Here is a 24,944-nt window from a genome sequence, read left to right on the forward strand (position 1 = left end):
GCTTAGTGAAAAGTGCTTAATCATGACACCAGGAGCACAGTCCATAAAAGAAAAAAATTGATAGGGCTTCCCTGGTGGCGCAGTGGCTGAGAGTCCGCCTGCCGATGCAGGGGACACGGGTTCGTGCCCCGGTCCGGGAGGATCCCACATGCCGCGGAGCGGCTGGGCCTGTGGGTCGTGGCCGCTGAGCCTGCGCGTCCGGAGCCTGTGCTCCGCAACGGGAGAGGCCACACCAGTGGGAGGCCCGCATACCGCAAAAAAAAAAAAAAAAAAAAAAAAAAAAGGGTAAGAAAAAAATTGATAAACTGGACTTCATCAAAATTAAAAAGTTTTTCTGTGTGCAAAACTCTGCTAAAAGGATGAAGAGTCAAGCTCCACAAGGAGGAAAAACATTTGCAAAGCACATATCTGATAAAAGATTATTATCTACAGTGTATGAAGAACTCTCAAAACTGAACCCGAAAAAAACCAATCCATTAGAAAATAGAGATTTGGGGGGAATTCCCTGGCGTTCCAGTGGTTAGGGCTCCATGCTGTCACTGCCGAGGGCCTGGGTTCAATTCCTGGTCGGGGAACTAAAATCCCACAAGCCACGTGGTGCAGCCAAAAAAAAAAAGAGAGAGAGATTTTTGCATTCTAAAAAAATTCAAGAAAGAATAGACATGTCACTGAAGAGGATATATGAATGGTAAATAAGCATATAAAAAGATGGTCCATAAGCCATTGAGGAAATGCAGATTAAGACCACCATGAGATATCACTGCTTACCTATTAAAACAGCTAAAATAAAAGGTTATGACACTACCAAATGCTGATGTAGATTTAGAAAAACTGGATTTCTCATACATTGTTTTGAGAATGTCAAATGGTGCAGCCATTCTGGAAAATATTTGGAATTTTCTTTAAAACTAATTATATACTTGTCATATGACCAAGCAATCTCACTTCTGTGCATTTATCCCAGAGGAAAAAAAAATTATGTCCACATAAAAATATGTACGTGAATGTGCTTTGTATATTATAGATGAGAGTCAGATATGTCTTTTGCAAATACTTTCTCCCAGGGTGGAGCTTGTGATCCTATGTACATGCCATGTATGAATGTTTATAGCAGCTTTATTTGTAATGACCCCAAACTGGAAGCAACCAAAAAGTCCCTTAATTGGTGAATGGTTAGACAAACTATGGTACATCCATACCATGCACTACTCTGTTCAGCAATGAAAAGGAATAAACTGTTGATACACAGAATAACTTGGATGGGTCTTAAGGGCATTATGGTGAGTAAAAAATGCCAACCTCAAATGGTCATATACTGTATGATTCCATTTGTATAATCCCAAAATGACAAAATTATGAAAATGGATGGCAGATGAGTGATTGTCAAGGATTAGGAATAGCCAGAGGGAGAGGAGTGGATATGCCTATAGTGGGGTAGCAGCAGGGAATTCTTTGTGAAAAAATAGTTCTGTATTTTGACTGCAGTGGTGGTTACATTAATCTACACACGTGACAGTAAAATAACATAGAACTTTACATATGCTCTATACCAGTTTCCTGGATTTGTACTGTTAGTTGTACTGTACTGTTAGTTATATAAGATGTAACCAGTGGGGGAAACTGGATGAAGAGTACATGAGACCTGTCTCTATAAATTCCTATGAATTTTTAGCTATTTCAAAGTAGAAAGTTAAAAACAAAAGAGGGGGATATTATCATTGCTATAGGATTTCAGGGAAACAAATAGTTACTTGACAGTGAGGGGAATGAAGATCTGTGGTCATAACTTTTGAGCCTGTCTTTATAGCATAGATAGACTTTTCACTAGTTGATATAGGGAGGGAACGGTATTTCAGACGGTTTGAGAGTTAGTAAATGTTTATGGAATGACTACCACTGTACTGTTAATAGTAAGAGACATTAATAACATCCGATTAGTCTAAGAACATTTTAATTAGTTTAATGAAGGAGTATATCTTTAGATTTTGTATCTCATGTAGAACTTTGGGATACTTGTTACCTGTATTTTCACACAAATTTATGAAACCTGGGAGTAAGAGAGAGATAAAAAGAAGACACAAATTACCAATATCAGAAGTGAAGCAAAATAGTTCAAAGGATGAATGACAATAAACAAAGCAGCATGTGGTTTTAAATAAAACAAAGCCTGTTTTTCATGGATTTAGTAAATGGAATCAGAGAAAAAGTCACATTCCATTTCTTGAAGTTAGAGAACTCTAATAGTAGCCAAGGATGTTAAGACAAATTATAGGCCTGTGTTGAAGCCATGTTGTCACCTGATCTTTTCTTCCATGGAATTTTCACACTTTGTAATTCTGTATTTAGATGATTGCTTGATATTTCTGTCTACTATTGAATTGTAAGCATTCTGTGGCTCAGCGTTGTAGACCCAATTCCTATCCTGGTGTCTGGCAGCACTTAGTAAAATACTTGTTGAATGTGTTCATACATGAAATAAATGACTTTGCAAAACTCTTTACATTAGAACAAATAAAAGACAGTTATAGAAGTAAAGAAACAGGATGATAAGATAGACTAGACAGAAAAATTTAGTGTAATGGTAAAACTTTAGTAGAGCTACACAAGATTTAAGATTTTACAGCTAAGCAATTCAGGATTGGATTTTGTAATGTTACTATGTTTACTGAAAAGATGCCAGAGTGTTGGACTGAGCAGTAAATGAGCTATGGCATGGCTGTAGAAAAATAAGATAGCACAGGTTAAGGAAGACACCAGAGCATGAGCCACTTAATACTAGCTGCTTTCTAGTGTGGTAGCTTTCTTAACAAACCACCTCTTAAATGACTGATCCAATTAACTGATGCTCTGAGAATTCTTGCTTGAAACATACTGATGATTCCCCTACAGCATGCTGAATGCTTACTCCTTAGTATGTCTGTGCATATCTGCTGCTGCTGCTGAAGTTGTATGGGTATCAGGAGTCATTTACATGTTTGTGCTCTCAAGCCTTTTCGTGCTGGTTTATACTTATTTTAATCACACAATTTAAATAATTATTTAAATCAAGGGAAAGAGAAGTGATGTTTCTGTGAAAACTTGAATGCTTTGAAAAGATTGATAAAGGGTAATAAGTAAAAAAAAAATACTGCTGAATTAGATGAGAACAAGGGAGCTGTAAAATATCAGGGGTAAATTATTCTTTAAAAAAAAAGTAAGTAAGAAGGAAAAAGATTCTGTACTCAGATTGCTTCACGTGTCTTTTAAAGCAGTTTTTCAGTCCATGGGTCATGAAATCAATTTAGTAGGTTTAAATCAATTTAAAAAAAGAGAAGAAATGTATTAGAACATATCAGAGTGCATTACACCTAGGAAGGAGCATTGTTTCATGAAATTTTTCTTGAGTTTTTAATATTTATTTTATACACATACATAAAATGTGAAAATGTAATAAGCTTGAAAAACAAAGCTAAAGAAATTGAAACTGGAAATATTAGAGTGTGTATTAAGGGCATGATTTATCCCAGAAAGAAGGGGAAATTCAAATTAGTGGATCCAAACTTAAAACAAAGGCTTTAGTCCAACATCAAAAGGTTGGTGAATGAATGTATATTTTTGTGCTTTATATTAAAATGAAATGTTTAAGGTATGTATAAATGGTTTTATATTTAAGTTGACCTTTTTAATTGACCAGCAACTACAGAACTCTGTGTCATGTGGTAAGAGTTTCAGCATATTTTATTGTACTTATTTTCCTCTCATACTTCCGTATTATATACCCCCCACCCCCACTTTCTCTGCTACTTAATAGCTGTGTCACCTAAGAGTCATTCTCTAGGCCTCAGTTTACTTTTTGTGAAATAAGATTATCCTTCAGATCTCTTGTTATTTGGCAGTGCTTAATAGCCAAATTGATAAAGTAAATTCTTTCTTGGTATTTGCCCATCTAAATTTTTAGTAAATGGTAGACATTCCATTTTGGGTTTTTTGTTGCTGTTGTTGTTTTTTTAAGCACTGAAATCCCAGTATTGCAGCCTTAGGGGGCATCATTCACATATGCCAGTCAAAATGGCCGTCAGTAATAAGTCTACAAATAATAAATGCTGGAAAGGGTATGGAGAAAAAGGAACCCTCCTACACTGTTGGTGGGAGTGTAAATTGGTATAGCCATTATGGGGAAAAGTATGGAGATTCCTTTCAAAACTAAAAATAGGGTTACCATATGATCCTGCAATCCCATTCCTGGGCATATATCCGGAGAAAACTCTTAACTCAGAAAGGTACATGCACCTCAGTGTTCATAGCAGCACTGTTTACAGTAGCCAAGACCTGGAAGCAACCTAAGTGTCCATGAGCAGATGAATAGATAAAGAAGATGTGATATATATACACAGTGGAATATTACTCAGCCATTAAAAAGAATGAAATAATGCCATCTGTAGCAACATGGATGAACCTAGAGATTATCATATTAAGTGAAGTGAATCAGACAGAGAAAGACAAATATATGATATCATTTATATGTGGAAACTTAAAAAATTATATGAATGAACTTATTTACAAAACAAAAATAGACTCACAGACATAGAAAACAAACTTATGGTTACCAAGGGAGATGGGGGAGGGAGATAAATTGGAAATTTGGGGCTGGCATATACACACTACTATGTATAAAATAGGTAAACAAGGATGTACTGTATAGCACAGGGAACTATAATCAATATCTTGTAATAACCTTTAGGAAAAGAATCTGAAAAAGATATATATATATATATATCTGAATCACTTTGCTGTATATGTGAAACACTGTAAATCAACCATACTTCAAAAAAAAGTAGGAGCTTCCCTGGTGGCGCAGTGGATGAGAGTCCGCCTGCCGATGCAGGGGACATGGGTTCGTGCCCTGGTCCAGGAGGATCCCGCATGCTGCAGAGCAGCTGGACATGTGAGCCATGGCCGCTGAGCCTGCGCGTCCGGAGCTTGTGCTCTGCAATGGGAGAGGCCACAACAGTGAGAGGCCCGCGTACAGCAAAAAAAAAAAAAAAAAAAAAAAAGTAAATTAAAAAAAAAAAGAGTTTATTGGCCTGTTTTCCAATGGAAACAGCCATTACCTCACTAATCAACTCCTAAACTAGGTCTTAAAGGAAAGCAATTTAATTGGATTAATTCATGCTGAAGTGTGAATAACAACCCTACAAACTTCCCCAAAATGGTTTTCCTTTTTAAAAAGGGTATTCTGGGCTTCCCTGGTGGCGCAGTGGTTGGGAGTCCGCCTGCCGATTCAGAGGACGCGGGTTCGTGCCCCGGTCCGGGAGGATCCCACATGCCGCAGAGCGGCAGGGCCCGTGAGCCGTGGCCGCTGAGCCTGTGCGTCCGGAGCCTGTGCTCCGCAACGGGAGAGGCCACAGCGGTGAGAGGCCCGCGTACAGCAAAAAAAAAAAAAAAAAAAAAAAAAAGGGTATTCTTTTTAGGTTAAGTTTTAATCTGATATTTCAGACAGAGGACCAAATGAGGTGAACATTTGAGACTTTGTGGGCAAAGCTCTTTCCCTCTTTCAGATCAGCTGTTCCACGGTTAAGGGACTGTAGGGGAGAAATAGTGGCCTTCCCTCTCCCAGTCCAACTGTAGAAGGCCTGGACAACCTTCTAGTATTTAAGCCTGCCTTCTAGAATGCACAAAGTACCTAGATCAAGAGTGGTAGGAGGGGAGTTTTCTCACCCCCACCATTGTGACCGAGTCAGCTGCCTGGGTAAGGTGAGGCTTCCTGTCACCCTGGATAGCTGCATCTCAGTGCTGCCTCCTTCTTTTGCCCCTCTCCCTCTTCCTGCAGTGAAGATAGTGAGTTGTTCAGCAGAGGGGAAGGAGGTCCCACTTTGCATCGTAACCTGTGTGAGTTAGTGAGCTATAGGCCTGCTGTGCAGAGACCCTGTGGGACTCTCTTGGCCTGAGGGGGAGGAGGATTATTATACTACTGAAGTCCTGCCCTGCAAGGTACCTTCCAGCAAATACTCCTTAGTTGGCAGTGATTGTCTGGCTGTCGCTATAAGTCATCCTTAACTAATGTATGAAAGACCTAATTGGCATAAGAAAGGTAGTTTAGAGGTATTACTGCATGTGGTACGAAAAGGTAGATGGTGAGATGCAGAGAGATTCTATGATAAATAAAGGCAATAAATGTAAAATTTTATGAAGGCAGAAGAGGAAGGAAAGAAACATTTATTCACATTCATCATTTCTTCTCATATTTTCCCACCAAGTAGAAGTTGTGTAATCCAATACATTCTACCTTAAAAACTCTTTTGAATTCTGTTCCATAATATATTCTTGATTGTTTTACTAAAAAGTATTATGATTCATTGTTGAATAAAATCAGTGTTCTTAAAGGATGCACCATGTTTATCGTGTGTCTTGATGTCTTCCCTGGCACAACTACCTCATGCTCCAGTCCAAGGTCTAGTCTGAGAAGCACAAGCACATTTATCCTCACAGCAGCCTCATGAAAAAGATAGTATCATTTTACAGAAGAGAAAAGGAAGGTTCAAAGAGGGAAAGTTTCATGGGTACTACACGTCATTGTTAAATTTCTCCCCCAAACCCTCTCTTTATGGATTTTGTGGTTCTGTAAAATAGAAAAACTAGCAGTATAAATAGAGTGCTGATCTAAAAGTTAAGAAAGGTTTTTGGTTCTGTTCCTAGCAAAGTTATTGACTTGCAGGGAAATCTTTTGAAGGTCCCTTATAGAAATGTTGTCTTTCATTTCCTCATATGCATGTTGAATTTAATTTCATCCTTGATGTTGGGAAAAGGTACATATATATTTTAAAAAATCAGACACTTGGCATCCTTGAAGATTAGTTCTAAATAAAAGCAATTGTTAATGGAATAATACCCTTGAGAACTCTCCTCAAGTCTAGTGCACTCTTCTGTGTATCCATACGCACTTGACTTTTAAACACAAAATTGTTGTCACCAATTATTGGCTTCCTTACTACACTGAAAGTAAGCTATTTTAGTCTGCTGCTTGATTCAAGCCCCCCATGCCTACCAGTTCCTTAAATGTATAACTTGTCCATAGGTATAATAGTAGCCAAGAGCTCAAATTTTTATGTCAGCAAAATCTGGTTTTAAATCCTGACTCCAGATTATTAGTGTGACATTAGATAAACTACTTCAGCTCTTTGTGCCTCAGTTTCCTTATTTTAAAAGGGGGGTAATAATGCCTATTTCATGGGTTTTTATCAATCTCCTGAATTGTCTATGATGATAACATTGGCATGTTGTCATATGGTAATGCCTAAAAAATTTGGGGTTGATGTTTTACCTTGTAAATTCACTTTAAATAAATATATTCTTTTGTAAGTATTCTAAGTCTATAGATTCATATACATTAAGTGAAATTTACTTGGAAATACTAATTCCACAATTTACATGACCCATATTTTGATGATTGATATTGTAAATAACAGACTGTCCTACACTTTAGATTGATTTTGATGGGGGAAGGATATTGTATGATATGTGGCATTCAGCTAATCTATTTGGTTAATTTGGTAGTATAAAAGGATTTGTAGATAATGAATTTTCATACTCTGGAAGATAATTTTGTAGATCCTACACTGCTTCCAGATTTATACTGGTGCCTCGTTTTAAAGTAGGACTTTCACCTGACAGTGTATGTTAATATTCAGAAAATTCTCTATCAGTAGGCTAGCACCATCTTGACAGCCCTATGTTCTGCTTCTACCTTGCTAATTGTTTCCTTGGGATTATTTGGATTGTGTAGAAAGCTTTTTGCAAATCCCCTTATTACTGAAGTCATTGTTGCCAGCAGGAATAAGATTAAAGGTGCTTAAGTCTGTAGAGTTGTTTCTAATTTGTACGTGTCATTTCAGTGGCATTTTAACAGAACTCTGTCTCCTGTCCCTCCCTCCTCCCCCGGTACTATCTCAAGTTAGGTCCAAGAAGCCAGGCCATTGGAAGAAATCTCATTTTATCCTCCTAATTATTATGCTGGCACTCAGGAGATAATTTTTCCCTTCATGCACTGCCAATTAATATGCAAATGGACTGATAAATATTTATGCAATGATTTAAATTATGCAGGGAGTGCTTTCAGTGTATTCTGTAAATGAATTGTTCGTGGACTTCAAAGTACTGGCTGCTGTGCTAACGAGGAGAGATTTGCATAAGGCCCTAATCACGCGCATACTGATTAAGCTTCATTATGGAAACTGCCAGCTGCAATCTTTGTTTCTATTTTATTACAAAAAGAGGAACTTTTCATGCTTCAGTTGCCTTGACAATGTCAGTCCTAGCTGGTAGGAGAGACTAAAACTCCTCTGAGCAACTGAAGTTTCCTTATTCAGTTGAAGATTGCTATGGTGTAACTGAAGTTGTATTTCGCTTCTCCCCCAATCCACTTTCCACCTCCCACCCTTGTTCTTTTAAGAATATAGTGTAGATTTGTTAGAAATAATAATACCTTCTTTCCCCTACCCCAAACCGCTACCTGTTTCTTCCTTGCTTTGGACTGTCTGAACCTCTAGAAGATTTCACAGCAATGCTGGACTGCAGTGACTATGTTCTAGGTGGGTACCAGCACGGTTCTTTCTTATAAGCTTTAATATGGAAATAGCGTGTGTGGAGTTGACTATGCATAAATGCTTAATCGCATATGCAACCAACTCGGGGGAGGGGGGAGAAGTGGATTGAGCTGGGAAGGAGGAAAGCATTTGCAAAGCACAAGCCTGCTTGAATTTGCAGTAGGTCCCTCCCTACCACTAGGTCTTCTGGTTCAGAGGATATTTTCAGTAAATAGTGTGGATTTAGAGTTCAACTTGAATGGAGGACATTTTTGCTTTTTGGAAATTTCTATTGAGAGTATTTCATGTAGTTCTAAAAACAGTCTAAATCTGAAACAAGGTATAAAGTGTACCTAAATAATATGTACATATTAATAAAAAAAATTTTTGCATACCGAATGTGAATGTCTTCTATAAAAAATGCCTAGTGAAAAATAAGATGGAGCCATAGTGCATAGTTGTTCCCATAAATGCTAATGCAGAGGGTAATTGGAATGGTTACTGCAATAGGACTGTTGATCAATTTCCAGATTTTAGAAACTGTTAACTGTTTTCAAATTTTGGCTAATACTAGCCTTTTTTATTTTTAAAAAATCAACTTCTGTTCTTCAGGAAACAATTTTTAAGTGCTGGAAAGCCTGTTTTTAGAGTTTTTCCTATAGAACAACAAGATTTGGGGAGGGGGATGTGTGGCTTGAATATATAAACTCTCTTTGGTGATTAAGATTTAAAATAGATTGAGGCACTTTGTTTTTTAGACTTACTGTGACCATGGTGGCCAATTTTGTGTTGAGTTTTTTCTGTTTGTATGCAAAATTGTTGAAACCTCTTTGGGTTACTCTGGTCACCTCTCCAGGTGATGATAAGAACTCCAGGTCTCTGATATCTTAGTTTTAAAACCTCTACAAATGATTCTTTTTTCCTGTAGGTAATTTTTCCTGCTTGAAAAATTGAGGCTGCCCCCCATCACCATTACAGTAGCTCAGGATAAAATAAAATGATAGTTCTGAAAATGTTTGAATTTTTAGCTGGAAGGCATGGCCTAAACCCAGGGTAGTACTAATACTTGTACAGCATGATAAAAATCACTATTAAAAGGGTGAATGACTAAAATAACAAACTGATGTCAAGAATTCGATCCAAGAGCAAACTGTAGACTGTGTATTAGACTCATACAGTCAGTTCAGTGTGCCCAGAGAGGAAAAAACAAACTTCACATATCAAAAAAAGAATTTACTTGTATTTACTCTTTTACATCTACTAAGTTGGGAACTCAAGAAAGGAAAGGAAAGTACCTTTCTGAAATATTTTTAGCATTATATTTTAGAATTAGACATTATATCTGTAATTTTCAGTTCACAGTAAATATCATTTAAACATTCTTCCATTCCATTCCAATGTACAACATTCATAGTTGTACAATTAATCAGGATTTGGTTTTATTTATTTTTGTGTATGTGTATTAAACTCTTGACAGTTTGATAGAAAATGCATAGAAGATTTACATAGAATACCTGTGACATAATTTTTAATTTTTAGATGTGGAAATCAGGATATGAGTTGTACAGGTTATGACTTGTTGAGAATTATGCCTACAGCTTTGTTTTTATGGTATGTGGAAAACATTGTTACCCTTCTGATGAATGTTAACTGCTTCATCATTTTTTCCCACTTTCTTTTAAAATACATTCTAAAGGAAGCATTGAGCAGCATGTATGCTTAATAGTGTATTCTATTATATTTGTTGTGGTTTTTGTTGACTTTCATAAGATTTTGGTTAAGTCATTCAGAAAGCTGATGTTTACTAAGCTGTACACCTGTTCCTTTCAAACCTTAGTATGCTTTCAGATGATATTTAAATTTTTCTGTGGGGGAAGGAAGTTATAGAACTACCCTCATTTATGACCACAGACATACAAATTTGAACCCTTTGAACATGTGAAGAACAAAACAAATATATGATAGAACTGCTTAAGCCCATAAGGCAAGCATTTGTTTCAAAAACTGTATTTAAAAAGCTATTACACAGCTTCCAGGTTGGAAATGAAATTTATGAGAGAAGGATTCTTGATCTTTCTCATCAGTTATGCATGTGGATAAAGTAACCATGGACAACATGGTTGGGACTACTAATGATTGTTTTGATTTTCTAGTTAAACATTTAAGCAGATGACAAAATGGGCTGTTCAGTCAAAAAATTGAATATAATATATAGTTTAAGTATTATTCTCTGCTAATAATTATAGTTAAATGGTTCTTAACCCATTGAGGGAAAAGGTAGAACTTGCTTGATAGTAAACTCCTTTGATTATAAATATGCTAAGTTTGAGTTCACAGGAGAAGTAGAATAAGATACGTATTAAATGTATAGTTTTTACCCTTTAGAAGAGGTAGAAGAAAAGCAAACTTGTTCTTGTCTTTCCTCTTGGATATCTTCTAGGATACTTAATATTGCTTGATGAGAACGCATTACTATGAAAGCATTCATTTAGGATATTAAGGAAGTATAATTGTAACTGGGTGTGGTTGTGATTTAATTTTGCAGTTATTAGATGTATCTGTTATGCCTTGTAGTCCAGCTTCTTGTACTGGTTTATGATTGAGGTATGAATTTGATATATTCTCACTTTGACGCATGTTTAATTTGTTTTGGGGGAGGGGGTGGGGAGTACATATGGCGATATTTTTCTTAGACATGTTTTCATTCATGTTTTTCTGTTAGGTTGAGATACTGTCCAGTCTGTAATCAAGATTACCAGTAGATTATTTAGGTTACAATTAATGAATATCTTTACTTACGAAAAAAGAAACTTTATTTGGGAATAACATATTTTACTTTGTGACGTATTTCTCTTCTCCTCCCTGCCCCAACTTTGTTTATTTAATATACTTTATGCTTCATATTATAAAACATTTTTCCTCTTTTTTATATTATACTCTCTATTATAATTTTTTTTGCAGGTTAGATTTCTCTTATTTCTTTTGGAAGAATCTTAAGGTTCTTTAGAAAGACAATTTATTTGTGTATCACTTCAGAGTTAAGGGAATCCTGAATTTCTTTCAGATAAAATTTTATTATAGTTTGCAATGTTTTAATGTTGATACCATCTCTCCTTGAACTGTAGGACTGTAACAATAGTCAATATTCTTGACCTTTTCCTTTGCCACAATTTTGCCTCCCTAACCACATCCCCAATATTTTCAAAACCTATTCTCTTCTGATTTATTGCAGACTCGAGAATGAACAATCCGTCAGAAACCAGTAAACCATCTATGGAGAGTGGAGATGGCAACACAGGTACAAGATCGTTCTCAGATCCAGCTTTTTAATTAGATATAATAGAGCTAAAAGAAGAAACTTCCCATTTGACTGTGACTTGTATTCGGTGAATAAAGACCAATTTGAGTATTGAGTTGTCGAATATTAGTATTTGCAGGAACTGGGTTGTATTGACTTAAGATTATCTAACTTCTTCTGCAGATTGTTTCATCTTTTGCTGCCATATATCAGAGAAACTACAGAGTAGTTGAGAGACTAGTTCTTTGGGTCAGTTAGTTCTGGGAATGACTTACTAGCCACTTAGTAAGCTGTGTGACTTCAGGCAGTTTCCCCAGTCTTTTTGAAAAAGACTTAATTTGTTCACCTATAAAATGGGGATAATAAATTTCATAAGTCATTGTGAGTATTAAAGGAAATGTGTTAAGCATGGTGCCAGCTACACAGCCATTCAAAAAAGTTGAATGGCTATAACAAAAAAGTTGCTCTTGTTATAGGTGTTAAGCAAAATGGGAAATCTTATCCACATTCAGTATAAATTGTATTGAAGTTATGGTATTGTGAGTAGATAAAAACACACACCTGTTTCTAATACATCCTTTTATTTGGTAATTTTTTTAAAAAATACAGTAGATTAAACCCTGTATCAAGAGAAAATTAATACCATAAAAATGAGGAAACTGAGGCCCCCATGGGAGGAAGGTGAGTCCGTAAAGGATAGATTGTCTCCACAGCCCATACTCGACATTTGACTATGTGTCTTTATCAACCATTTAAGAAGGGAATTATGGGCAGGGATTCCCAGAAAGTAATAGTTTCACTAGGTTTTTACTAGCAGAGAGCGTTGCCTCCTTGACTCGTTATTTTTAAAATGCCTAACTATAAGAGATAGTAAAAACGAGAGTCACTGTTGGAAACTGTCTTTGTTTTCCACCCCTACTGGCCACAACACCTTTTAATTTGAAGTAGATGAGTGGAACCAGTACAGCAGCTTCCTGCCTACATATCTTTCATTTAAAATTTTTGGTACCTGGAGATACTTGTTAATCTTTTAATCTCTAAAGCATACCTGCCTCTTTATGTGAAACTGAACAGTGGGGCTTCCTGCTGTATTTAACATGTCTCTCAAGTTACTCCAGCTGAGGCTAGCCAGGTAGACTGCTGTAAATACATCCCGCAAAGGGGAAGGGCAGCATTCTGTTCTGTCTGAAGTGTCAGCCAGTCTCCTTTCTGTCCCCTGTTTGGGCTCCGCCTTGCATTTTTTTTGTAGCAGCAGTCCCTCTGCCAGTATTTTGGCCACCTAGCTTAGGTGTGGGACTTGTTCGCAGAGAGAAATAGGGCAGTTGATCCCATTATGACACTAGAAGAGAGTGAGCAGGACACCCATGCCTAAAGAATTCAGATTCAAAGAAGAGGCATGTATTTCTTAGGGAAGAGAAACAGACTCAGAATGATTGGAGAACACTGAAAAAACACTATACCGGATTCCTTGGGAATCCATTACTATAATAGAAGTTTCAGTAGCTACCATTTATTGAGCACCACATTTAATAAAACCCTGATGACATGTTTTTAAAAATCTTAAGCACTGTATGCATTACCTGATTTTTGAGTTCTTATGGCAGCCCTGCAGGTTAGGTATTATTTCAAGGAATAGGAAATTCAGGCACGAAACCAGCCAGGAAATAAAGGCAGGATTAGGATTTACACGCTGCATATGGTTTACACCCTGCCTATGGTTTCTCCCATGAACTGTAATAAAATAAAACTGAAAACTTAAGCAAACCTTTGTATATATATATTTGGGTCTAAAACCATTTATAGAGCTATGTGAGATAAATTCTAGCTGGAACACTTGCTGAAACAGTCCCATGAATTTCTTGCCCTGTTTTAATATGGATTGCATGGCAGACTCATTCACCATAGAGCTAAGCAGTATGAATTTAGATATTTTACTTTTTAATGTCTCTAAGACTCTGATTTTGTGGCTGAAAACTAGTGCTTTCTTAGACTTTTTTATTTCCACCAGCAGCAATGGTAGTTGATTTTACAAATAGGGAAAATTTTTATTCCTTTTTCACAAGAATTACTGCTAATGAAATAATAAGAGAAATTGGATCAAACATGAGTTGATCAGCCATCCTAACTCTGGAGCGTGGTGACTCACTTTCTATATGTTGACTGAAGCATTTGTTGCCTTTATAAAATTACACATTACTTCCATATTATGGGCTTTTACATTCACTTGAGGATAACCTTGAATGTCTAGTTTCTCAAATGTTAAGGGTCTGTCACTGTGTTCTTAGCATTTCCCACTGATGTCAGTTGGTTAGCTTAGGAACATAAAAATACATTTGAGTTCCAGTTTGCATACTAAATACCATGTCTGATACATTAGATGTAAAATTAAAGTCTACTGGGACTTCCCTGGTGGTCCAGTGGTTAAGACTACGCGCTTCCACTGCAGGGGGCGAGGGTTCAATCCCTGGTTGGAGAACTAAGATCCCGCATGCCGTTCAGCGCAGCCAAAAAATAAAAAATAATAAAACAAAATAAAATTACAGTTTATTCAGATAATTACTTACTTATAAATTTATTTTTATTTAAAAATATAACTAACCTACAGATTGCTTAACTGTAAAGAATATATGGGTTCTTAGTTTTTGTTGGTTTATGAATAACAAGAAAATTTTTCAATGGAAAGAACCCTTAGCATTATAATAAAACCAAAGTTTTGGGCTTCCCTGGTGGTGCAGTGGTTGGGAGTCCGCCTGCCGATGCAGGGGACGCGGGTTCGTGCCCCGGTCCAGGAGGATCCCACATGCCGCGGAGCGGCTGGGCCCGTGAGCCATGGCCGCTGAGCCTGCGCGTCCGGAACTTGTGCTCCGCAATGGGAGAGGCCACAACAGTGAGAGGCCTGCGTACCGCAAAAAAAAAAAAAAACAGAACCCAAAGTTTCACATTTTCTGGATTCAGAATACTTTTGTGCAGACTACAACAATTTTAAACATTTAAGGAAAAAATAATTTTTGATTTTGTGACTTTTTAAGATAATGGTATTATAAAATTAATATTGTATTTGATACGTTACTCCTTTGCCTTTCTCCAACCAGAGTGATTTATTTAGGTTGAGCAGCTAAATCTGACAATGCGCTTTTGTCAAACAGCCCTTATATGTTCACAGAAAATCTGTTGCTTAGTTTTATTGATTTATTTAAGTCTGTGCCTGTCCTATATGTAAAGTACTATACTTGGTGTTATTAAAAGATGTTAATGCAAATAAATGAGATACCCTCAGTCTTTGAAGAGTTAGCAATCCATTAGAGATGAGACAGATACGCAGGTGACGGATTCAGGATAGATTATGGTAATTCAAGAGGAGGTATAGGAAAGTACCATAGTGGTATTTCTTTGAGGAAATTTGAGTATGTTCATAGGCCAGGTGGAAGGAACCACCAGAGAGAAAGGAATTAAAGAAAAACAACTGACGGAACTGAGGTAGGGGAAGGAGTTAGGATCAAAAGTACAGAATGGAGGGTTAACTTTGAAAATGGAAAAAGATATACCCTTTTTTTATATTGGGGAGAAGAAGCTAAGATTCAAACAATGACAGAAAATTGAGGTGGAAAGGAGAAGGAAAATGAGGAATAATTCATGTTAGATTGTTCCATTTTTCTTATTTCTCTTTTAAGTAGTTGAGGCGGTCATCGGAGGGGAAGGCAAAGATAATAGTAATAATAGTAGCAGCAGTTACCATTTGTTGAATTCTTACTATATGTGCACGGCTAGCTGCTTTATTATATACACTTTATAATTGTTAAAATACTCTTATAAGGTAAATAGTATTATGCCTATTTTACAGATAAGGGAAATAAATTCAGAACTGTTTAGTAATTTGTGATTGCAAAGACTGTGAGCCTTTCATTACCTTTCTTTCTTTTTTCTTTTTTTTAATTGGAGTATAGTTGCTTTACAATATTGTCTTAGTTTCTGCTGTACGATGAAGCGAATCAACTGTATGTATACATATATCCCCTCCCTCTCATTATCTCATACTACCTCAAAGATTTTGAATGAAATGGATTTGGGGGTATGAGTAGAGTGAATGAGTTTTGACATAGTTACCTTTAAGGAATTGATTAAAATAAATAAAAAGGAGTAATAAACTTCTTGTGGGTCAGCTCAAATTAAAGAAAACAGATGTGTATCTTATGTCTCTGAATAATACAATATTTGTTCTTTTGTGTCTGACTTAGTTCGCTTAGCATATTTTCAAGTTTATCTTTGTTACACAATCGATAGCTGAATAATACTCCATTGTATGTTTGTACCACATTTGGTTTATCCATTCATCTGTTTATAGACACTTGGGTTGTTTCCACCTTTTAGCCATTGTGAATTAATGCTGCATTGAACATTGGCACACAGTTCTTTGGGGTATATAACTAATAGTGAAATTGCTAGGTAAAACAACACAAATTTATTATCTTACAGCTCTGGAGTTCAGAAGTCCTAAAATTAGGGTTTGGAAGGTCTGCATTCCTTCTGGAAGCTCTGTGGAGAGAATTCATTTCCTTCCCTTTTCTAGCTTCTATAGGCTACCTACATTCCTTGGTTTATGGCCTCTTCCTCCATCTTCAAAGCCAGAAGTAAAGTGTCTTTAAGTCTGTCTGTCTGTCTTCCCCTCTCTGTCTCTGTCTCTCTCTTTTCTCCCTCTCTCTCTCTCTCTCTCTGACCCCTGCTTCCATCATCACATCTTCTCTGACTCTCCTGCCTCCCTCTTTCTCTTATAAAGACCATTTTGTGATTACACTGGGTCCACCCAGATAATCGAGGATAATTCCTCCCCATCTCAGGACCCTTGACTTGATCCAATCTGCAGAATCTTTTTTACCATGTAAGGTAACTATTCACAGCATCTGAGATGAAGATGTGGACATCTTTGAGTGGCTGTTCTGCCTGCCACAGTACTTTATCCTAAATTAAATCTGACCGACTGTATTATAGATGACAATTGGAAAAGTAAAGCAGTTGTATAAAGTTTTATAAACATCGGTAGGAAAAACCAAAGCATTTTCTTTAATGTAAAAAATATTAGACAAATTTTAAAGGCTTGCTCACTTTTTAATCAAAGGGCAGACTTCTTTCATCAGTATTTCTGACAGATGGTCATCTACCCTGTGCTTGGACTCATCCATTGTCAGGGAACAGTTAATTTTTAATGCACTGTATTCTGTTGTTGTACAACTCTGTTACCTATACTTTTTTGAATTCTGCCCTTACCAATAACACAGACTAAAATGATCTTCCTCATCTTTTAAACATGAAAGCTCTTCTGGAAGTCATTGCCCTATTCTACGTCTTCTTCATTTATTTGACATTTATTATAAAGTAATATAAAATATTACAATTCATTATACATAATTTAATATAATAGTACTGTCATTCATTAAGTATTTACTAGATGTGTTAAACACTTACATAGATTGTCTCATTTAATCCTTATAACAACCATATGAGGCATTATTTTTTTCTCTTTATAGATCAGGGATTGAGGCTTAGATGTTTTTAGTCCCTTGACAAATGTCACACATATCTATAAACACATATCTATAAAAGTGAGCAGAGCCATCCTCTTATCCTTTGAGCTATGTTGTTCCTTTTGTTTTGTCTCCACTGTGTAAGACACTGTACTATACTCAGTAGGATCACTAAAGTTGAATAAAATATTAATTTGTTCTCAGGAAATTTATCTTACAGAGAAAACATGTATGGAAATGTAATAGAATATTCATAAGAAGTATTACATGAGTCTATGAGAATTAGTGTAGGGAGAAATCATTCTAGCTGGGAGGATGAGGGAAGTCTTTGAAGAAGGTGGGACTTAAACTGGACCTTGAAGCTGGGTAGGATCTAAATGTGATGGTAGTAGACAGAGTATGTTTAGGATGAAGAAACAGTAAAAGCTAACATGGGAGGAAGAAAGCTGTACTGAAGGTTTCTAATTCCTTCAGATTTTTCCCATTGTGTCATGTGATTTCTAAATCCTTTATCATTTAGTCATCCTCAGAATTAGTATTACAGACTTTAGTGCAGCCACTGCTGTTACCATTGGCTTATTATTGTTATTTTTTAAAACTTACCACTGGCTTATTATGATTATTTTTTTATAATTAAAAAAGTTAAAAATGGTATCAGATTAAATTTTTAAAATCTAAAATGTTATTTTTTCTGATAATATTTAACTGTTTTGAAATATTAAAAGTTGTTTTATTTTAAAGCAACTGACTCATCTTGAAACCAGACAAGGACTCAATTTTCGGAGGGCTCAGTTTTAACCTGTTGATTCATTGAGTTTATGGTCAATTAACTGTAAGTCTTTTTTGTAACCTGAATTATGGTAGAGCTAAGGCTTCCTATCCTGACCTGGTTCACTAGATTTTTCATTCAAATGATTTTTTTCCCAGGATAATACCAAGATCTTTTTGGCAACTGAAAAAGTCAAAGGAATTTGTTAATGCAACCTAATATACATTTATGAAGTGGCATTCCAAAAATACTGTCAGAAGTTCTTAGCAACCAATGATGCATCTGTTCTGTGGGACTTATTAGTGCCATGGCTAATATTAGGGAGTTATATTCTTAAGAGAGCATGATCAGACATCATATTCTCCAAGATGAGGACAAAGGATGTTGAAAAGACCAGTGCACCAGTGAATATATCTGCTATTTTTCATAATAATTGAAGAATCTTGATGTCTTGAAACAGCGCTAGTTTTGGAAAATATTTCCAGATGAAATACCAGCATTTTCAGTCAAAGCCTCAGAAATTCACTGAGGAACAGGCCTCACATAAAGTTCTCATTAAAACAGAGTATAGCAATTGTACATTTCAGACTCCACAGGGCCATTTTCTTTTTTTTTTTTTTTTTTTTTGGAGGCACCGCTGGGATGGCCATTTTCTTTTGAACTTACATTTATCCAAGGGTTATTACTAATATTCTTATTACTATTATTATTATTATTTTAAATGTATTACGTATTTTACTGTGTAGGCTTCATTCTGCACTGGCCCAAGTGCTCTTATAAGCCTCAGGGTGGAAATACCAATACCGATACTGATTTTTCTTGGTTTTCCTTCATAGTGATGTTTTAAATAGTGGGTAGTTCCACAGGTCATTGAAATTGGCTGGAGCACCTCTAGAGCCTCAGGAGCATGATGGAGGATATATTACTCTCTTCTTGGTGGTCTAGAAGCAAAAAGTCAAACACTTATAGGAAAGATGGCTGTCCTCTAGTGTTTGGTTTGGTAGATGTCAGTTAAAGTACATGGCTTCTAAGAGATTCTGACCACTACATAATGAGAAACTTGCCCTGGCCCTGCCCTTTGCTGCATGTGGGGAATTTTTTGTTATTGTTTTGGGGTATACTGCAGAGCTTATGAGAATACTAAGTGACATTTTAATTAAGATTATACTTTTGTTAAGTGAGTGAATGAGCAATTGATCTTTTCACCAAGTGTTAACCCAGTAACAAAAATTAAGATTTTAAAGGTAGTATCCATTTCATTTTTATTCATTACCAATAGAATTTGGAATATTAATAAGATTTGTTTCTAAAAGGATGCTTTAGGCACAGATTGTGAGATTGTAATATTCTCCCTTCTTCCTTACAAAGCAGTTTAGCTTCCTATCATGCCACTTTTTTGTGTTCCTTTTTTCTAAGTATAAAAGATTTTTCCAGCCATGTTATACTTTAATCTTGCTTGAAGCAAAAAACTAGACTCCATTACTGTTTCCATTAGATCCATTATATAGCATTCTGGCTTAGAGCAGTGGCAGTGGAAGCCAGGGGTCAGATTTAATAAGCATTTGCGAGAGGAGGAGAGGAGATTGAGAGGGAGTAAAAAAAAAAGCAAGAAAGCAAGGGAGTAATCTAAAATGAATACCTGTATTTGGCTTGGGACTGGGATAGACGTAGCATCATTACCTGAGTAGGGACTGCCTGAGCTAGGAGTAGACTTGACAATGAGGTGACATTCTGTTTTGAAGATGTTGCATTTGGGTGCCATATGGTACTTGCAGGTGAAGAAGTGAGTAATTGAAGATAGAGATATGTTCCTGAGGAAAGAAATCTGGCTGCTTATATAGATGTGAAAGTATTTAGCAGGGAGATACTGCTGGGAAGAGAGTGGAATAGCTGAGAAGAGGACCAAGGGCAAAACTCTTCTACAACATAGAAAGGGCAGACAGAGGAAGAGAAGCGCATGAAGTAGGATGTCCAGTAGGATGGCCACAGGCTGCATGTGGCTGTTTAAATTAAAATTAAATTAAAAGTTCAGTCAAGTTAGCCACCCTTCTAGTGCTCAGTAACCACATGTGGTTAGTGGCTACCACATTAGATAGCATATATATAAAACATTTCCATCATCACATAAATTTCCTTTGGACAATGCTTAAGTGGTCTAAGAAAGAGCAACCGTGGAGATCAGAAGTGAACCCAACATGGAATTCCCTGGTGCCACAGTGGTTAAGACTCCGTGCTCCCAATGCAGGGGCCCCGGTTTCCATCCCTGGTCTGGGAACTAGATCCCAGATGCATGCCACAGCTAAGAGTTCACATGCCACAACTAAGGAGCCTGCCTGCCACAACTAAGGAGCCTGCCTGCCGCAACTAAGACCCGGCACAACCAAATAAATAAATAAATAAATATTTTTTTAAAAAAAAGAAGTGAACCAGACAGCAAAGTTCATGGAGTTAGTATTCAGTGTAATCAAGTCTTGCAAAGAGGTGGAGACATAGAAAACTTATAATGTGACCTTTGGATTTGACAGTTAGTAGTTACTAGGGACTTTTTAAAAACTTTATCTTACTGAAGTATAGTTGATTTACAATGTTGTGTTAATTTCTGCTGTACAACAAAGTGATTTAGTTATGCATATATTTCTTTTTCATATTCTTTTTCATTATGGTTTATTACAGGATATTGAATATAGTTCCCTGTTCTATACAGTAGTACCTTGTTGTTTATTTGTTCTGTATACTAGGGACTTTTTAAAAGGTTTTAGGTAAGTGGCAGGGAAAAAAGTTGCTGTTGATAGAGAAGTGAATAGTTGAGGCAAGGAAAGATAAATGTAGGCAACTCTTTTAATAGAAGCTCTATGAGAAGCTGTGTAGCACAGTGATTAAGAGTTTGGCCCTGGAACCAAACCATCTGGATTCAGATCCTGGTTCTTTCACTTACTAGTTATGTTACCTTGGGCACATTATTTCCTTATGTGCCACAGTGTTCTTAGCTATAATATGGAAATAAATAATAATAATACATTGCATAGAATTGATTTTGAAAGCAAGTAGATGTGTAACTCAGTAAGTGCTCAATAATTAGTATTTACTATGAGTATGAGTATGGTGATGATGCTATATTGAACAAAAGGAAGGAAAGAATGGGAGAGGAGGTCAAGTCTGTTTATAAGGTAGGAGAAATCTACTAGGAGGGGAGTGGTAAAGAAAGGATGGATGATTCAGGAATCAAAGTTCCTGAGGAGAAGGGAGGTGTTGGGTTTCAGAGCACTGGTAAACGAAGTAGCTTAGAGTAGAAGAAACTCTCTCGCCCACCACCACTCTTTTTTTTTTTTTAATTTTTAACATCTTTATTGGAGTATAATTGCTTTACAATGTTGTGTTAGTTTCTGCTCTACAACAAAGTGAATCAGCTATACGTATACATATATCCCCATATCCCCTCCCTCTTGCATCTCCCTCCCACCCTCCCTATCCCACCCCTCTAGGTGGTCACAAAGCACAGAGCTGATCTCCCTGTGCTATGCGGCTGCTTCCCACTAGCTATCTATGTTACATTTGGTAGTGTATATATGTCCATGCCACTCTCTCACTTCCTCCCAGCTTACCCTTCCCCCTCCCCGTGTCCTCAAGTCCATTCTCTACGTCTGTGTCTTTATTCCTGTCCTGCCCCTAGGTTTGCAGAACCATTTTTTTGTTTGTTTAGATTCCATATATATATGTTAACATACAGTATTTGTTTTTCTCTTTCTGAGTTACTTCACTCTGTATGGCAGACTCTAGGTCCATCCACCTCAATACAAATAACTCAATTTCATTTCTTTTTATGGCTGAGTAATATTCCATTGTATATATGTGCCACATCTTCTTTATCCATTCATCTGTCGACAGACACTTAGGTTGCTTCCATTTCCTGGCTATTGTAAATAGAGCTGCAGTGAACATTGTGGTACATGACTCTTTTTGAATTACGGTTTTCCCAGGGTATATGCCCAGTAATGGAATTGCTGGGTCATATGGTAGTTCTATTTGTAGTTTTTTAAGGAACCTCCATACGATTCTCCGTAGTGGCTCTATCAATTTACATTCCTGCCAACAGTGTAAAAGGGTTCCCTTTACTCCACACCCTCTCCAACATTTACTCTCTGTAGATTTTTTGATGATGGCCATTCTCACTGGTGTGAGGTGATACCTCATTGTCGTTTTGATTTGCATTTCTCTAATAATTAGTGATGTTGAGCATTCTTTCATGTGTTTGTTGGCAATCTGTATATCTTCTTTGGAGAAATGTCTACTTAGATCTTCTGCCCATTTTTGAATTGGTTTGTTTGGGTTTTTTTTTGATATTGACCCTGCATGAACTGCTTGTATATTTTGGAGATTAATCCTTTGTCAGTTGCTTCGTTTGCAAATATTTTCTCCCATTCTGAGGGTTGTCTTTTCGTCTTGTTTATGGTTTCCGTTGCTGTGTAAAAGATTTTAAGTTTCATTAGGTCCCATTTGTTTATTTTTGTTTTCATTTCCATTTCTCTAGGAGGTGGGTCAGAAAGGATCTTGCTGTGATTTATGTCAAAGAGTGTTCTTCCTATGTTTTCCTCTAAGAGTTTTATAGTGTCTGGCCTTACATTTAGGTCTTTAATCCATTTTGAGCTTATTTTTGTGTATGGTGTTAGGAAGTGTTCTAATTTCATTCTTTTCCATGTGGCTGTCCAGTTTTCCCAGCACCACTTATTGAAGAGACTGTCTTTTCTCCATTGTATATTCTTTCCTCCTTTATCAAAGATAAGGTGACCATATATGTGTTGGTTTATCTCTGGGCTTTCTATCCTGTTCCATTGATCTATATTTTCTGTTTTTGTGCCAGTACCATACTGTCTTGATTACTGTAGCTTTTTTTTTTTTGTTTTTTTTTTTTGTTTTGCGGTATGCGGGCCTCTCACTGTTGTGGCCTCTCCCGTTGCGGAGCACAGGCTCCGGACGCGCAGGCTCAGCAGCCATGGCTCACGGGCCCAGCCGCTCTGCGGCATGTGGGATCTTCCCGGACCGGGGCATGAACCCGTGTCCCCTGCATCGGCAGGCGGACTCTCAACCACTGTGCCACCAGGGAAGCCCGATTACTGTAGCTTTGTAATATAGTCTGAAGTCAGGGAGCCTGATTCCTCCAGCTCCGTTTTTCTTTCTCAAGATTGCTTTGGCTATTCGGGGTCTTTTGTGTTTGCATACAAATTGTGAAATTTTTTGTTCTAGTTCTGTGAAAAATGCCATTGGTAGTTTGATAAGGATTGCACTGAATCTGTAGATTGCTTTGGGTAGTATAGTCATTCTCGCAATGTTGATTCTTCCAACCCAAGAATATGGTATATCTCTCCATCAGTTTATATCATCTTTAATTTCTTTCATCAGTGTATTATAATTTTTTGCACACAGGTCTTTTGTCTCCTTAGGTAGGTTTATTCCTAGGTATTTTATTCTTTTTGTTGCAGTGGTAAATGGGAGTGTTTCCTTAATTTCTCTTTCAGACTTTTCATCATTAGTGTATAGGAATGCAAGAGATTTCTGTGCATTAATTTTGTATCCAGCTACTTTACCAAATTCTTTGGTTAGCTCTAGTAGTTTTCTGGTGGTATCTTTAGGATTCTCTATATATAGTATCATGTCATCTGCAAACAGTGACAGCTTTACTTCTTTTCCGATTTGGACTCATTTTATTTCTCTTTCTTCTCTGATTGCTGTGGCTAAAAGTTTCAAAACTATGTTGAATAATAGTGGCAAGAGTGGGCATCCTTGTCTTGTTCCTGATTTTAGAGCAGATGGTTTCAGTTTGTCACCATTGAGAATGATGTTGGCTGTGGGTTTGTCATATATGGCCTTTATTATGTTGAGGTCAGTTCCCTCTATGCCTACTTTCTGGAGAGTTTTTATCATAAATGGGTATTTTGTCAAAAGCTTTTTCTGCATCAATTGAGATGATCATATGGTTTTTATCCTTCAGTTTGTTAATATGGTGTATCACATTGTTTGATTTGCATATATTGAAGAATCCTTGCATTCCTGGGATAAACCCCACTTAATCATGGTGTATGATCCATTTAATGTGCTGTTGGATTCTGTTTCCTAGTTATTTTGTTGAGGATTTTTGCATCTATGTTCATCAGCGATATTGGCCTGTAGTTTTCTTTTCTTGTGACATCTTTGTCTGGTTTGGTAACATGGTGATGGTGGCCTCGTAGAATGAGTTTGGGAGCACTCCTCCCTCTGCTATACTTTGGAAGAGTTTGAGAAGGATAGGTGTTAGCTCTTCTCTAAATGTTTGATAGAATTCACCTGTGAAGCCATCTGGTCCTGGGCTTTTGTTTGCTGGAAGATTTTTTTTTTATCACAGTTTCAATTTCAGTGCTTTTGAGTGGCATGTTTATATTTTCTATTTCTCCCTGGTTCAGTCTTGGAAGATTGTGCTTTTCTAAGAATTTGTCCACTTCTTCCAGGTTGTCCATTTTGTTGGCATATAGTTTCTTGTAGTAATCTCTCATGATCCTTTGTATTTCTGCATTGTCAGTTGTTACTTCTCCTTTTTCACTTCTCACTCTATTCATTTGAGTCTTCTCCATTTTTTTGTTGATTAGTGTGGGTAATGGTTTATCAATTTTGTTTATCTTCTCAAATAACCAGCTTTTATTGATCCTTGCTGTTGTTTCCTTCATTTACTTCTGATCTGATTTTATGATTTATTTCCCTCTGCTACCTTTGGGGTTTTTTTGTTCTTCTTTGATTGCTTTAGGTGTAAGGTTAGGTTGTTTATTGGA

General features: G+C 36.7%; 1 protein-coding gene across 5 annotated transcripts in view; it reads left to right on the forward strand.

The window, feature by feature from the left end:
* POU2F1 (POU class 2 homeobox 1) overlaps window positions 1–24,944 on the forward strand; it is a gene marked incomplete at its 5' end in the record, with an annotated part of 184,644 nt that overhangs the window by 81,894 nt on the left and 77,806 nt on the right. For all 5 annotated transcript variants that reach the window (XM_081225031.1, XM_081225032.1, XM_081225029.1 and 2 more), the window contains one exon: window positions 11,794–11,859. In XM_081225031.1, the coding sequence (XP_081081157.1) occupies window positions 11,794–11,859 (66 nt within the window). The remainder of the gene's footprint in view (window positions 1–11,793; window positions 11,860–24,944) is intronic.

Source organism: Mesoplodon bidens (genome assembly GCF_964165515.1).
Source record: "Mesoplodon bidens genome assembly, chromosome: 2".
Classification (NCBI taxonomy): domain Eukaryota; kingdom Metazoa; phylum Chordata; class Mammalia; order Artiodactyla; family Ziphiidae; genus Mesoplodon; species Mesoplodon bidens.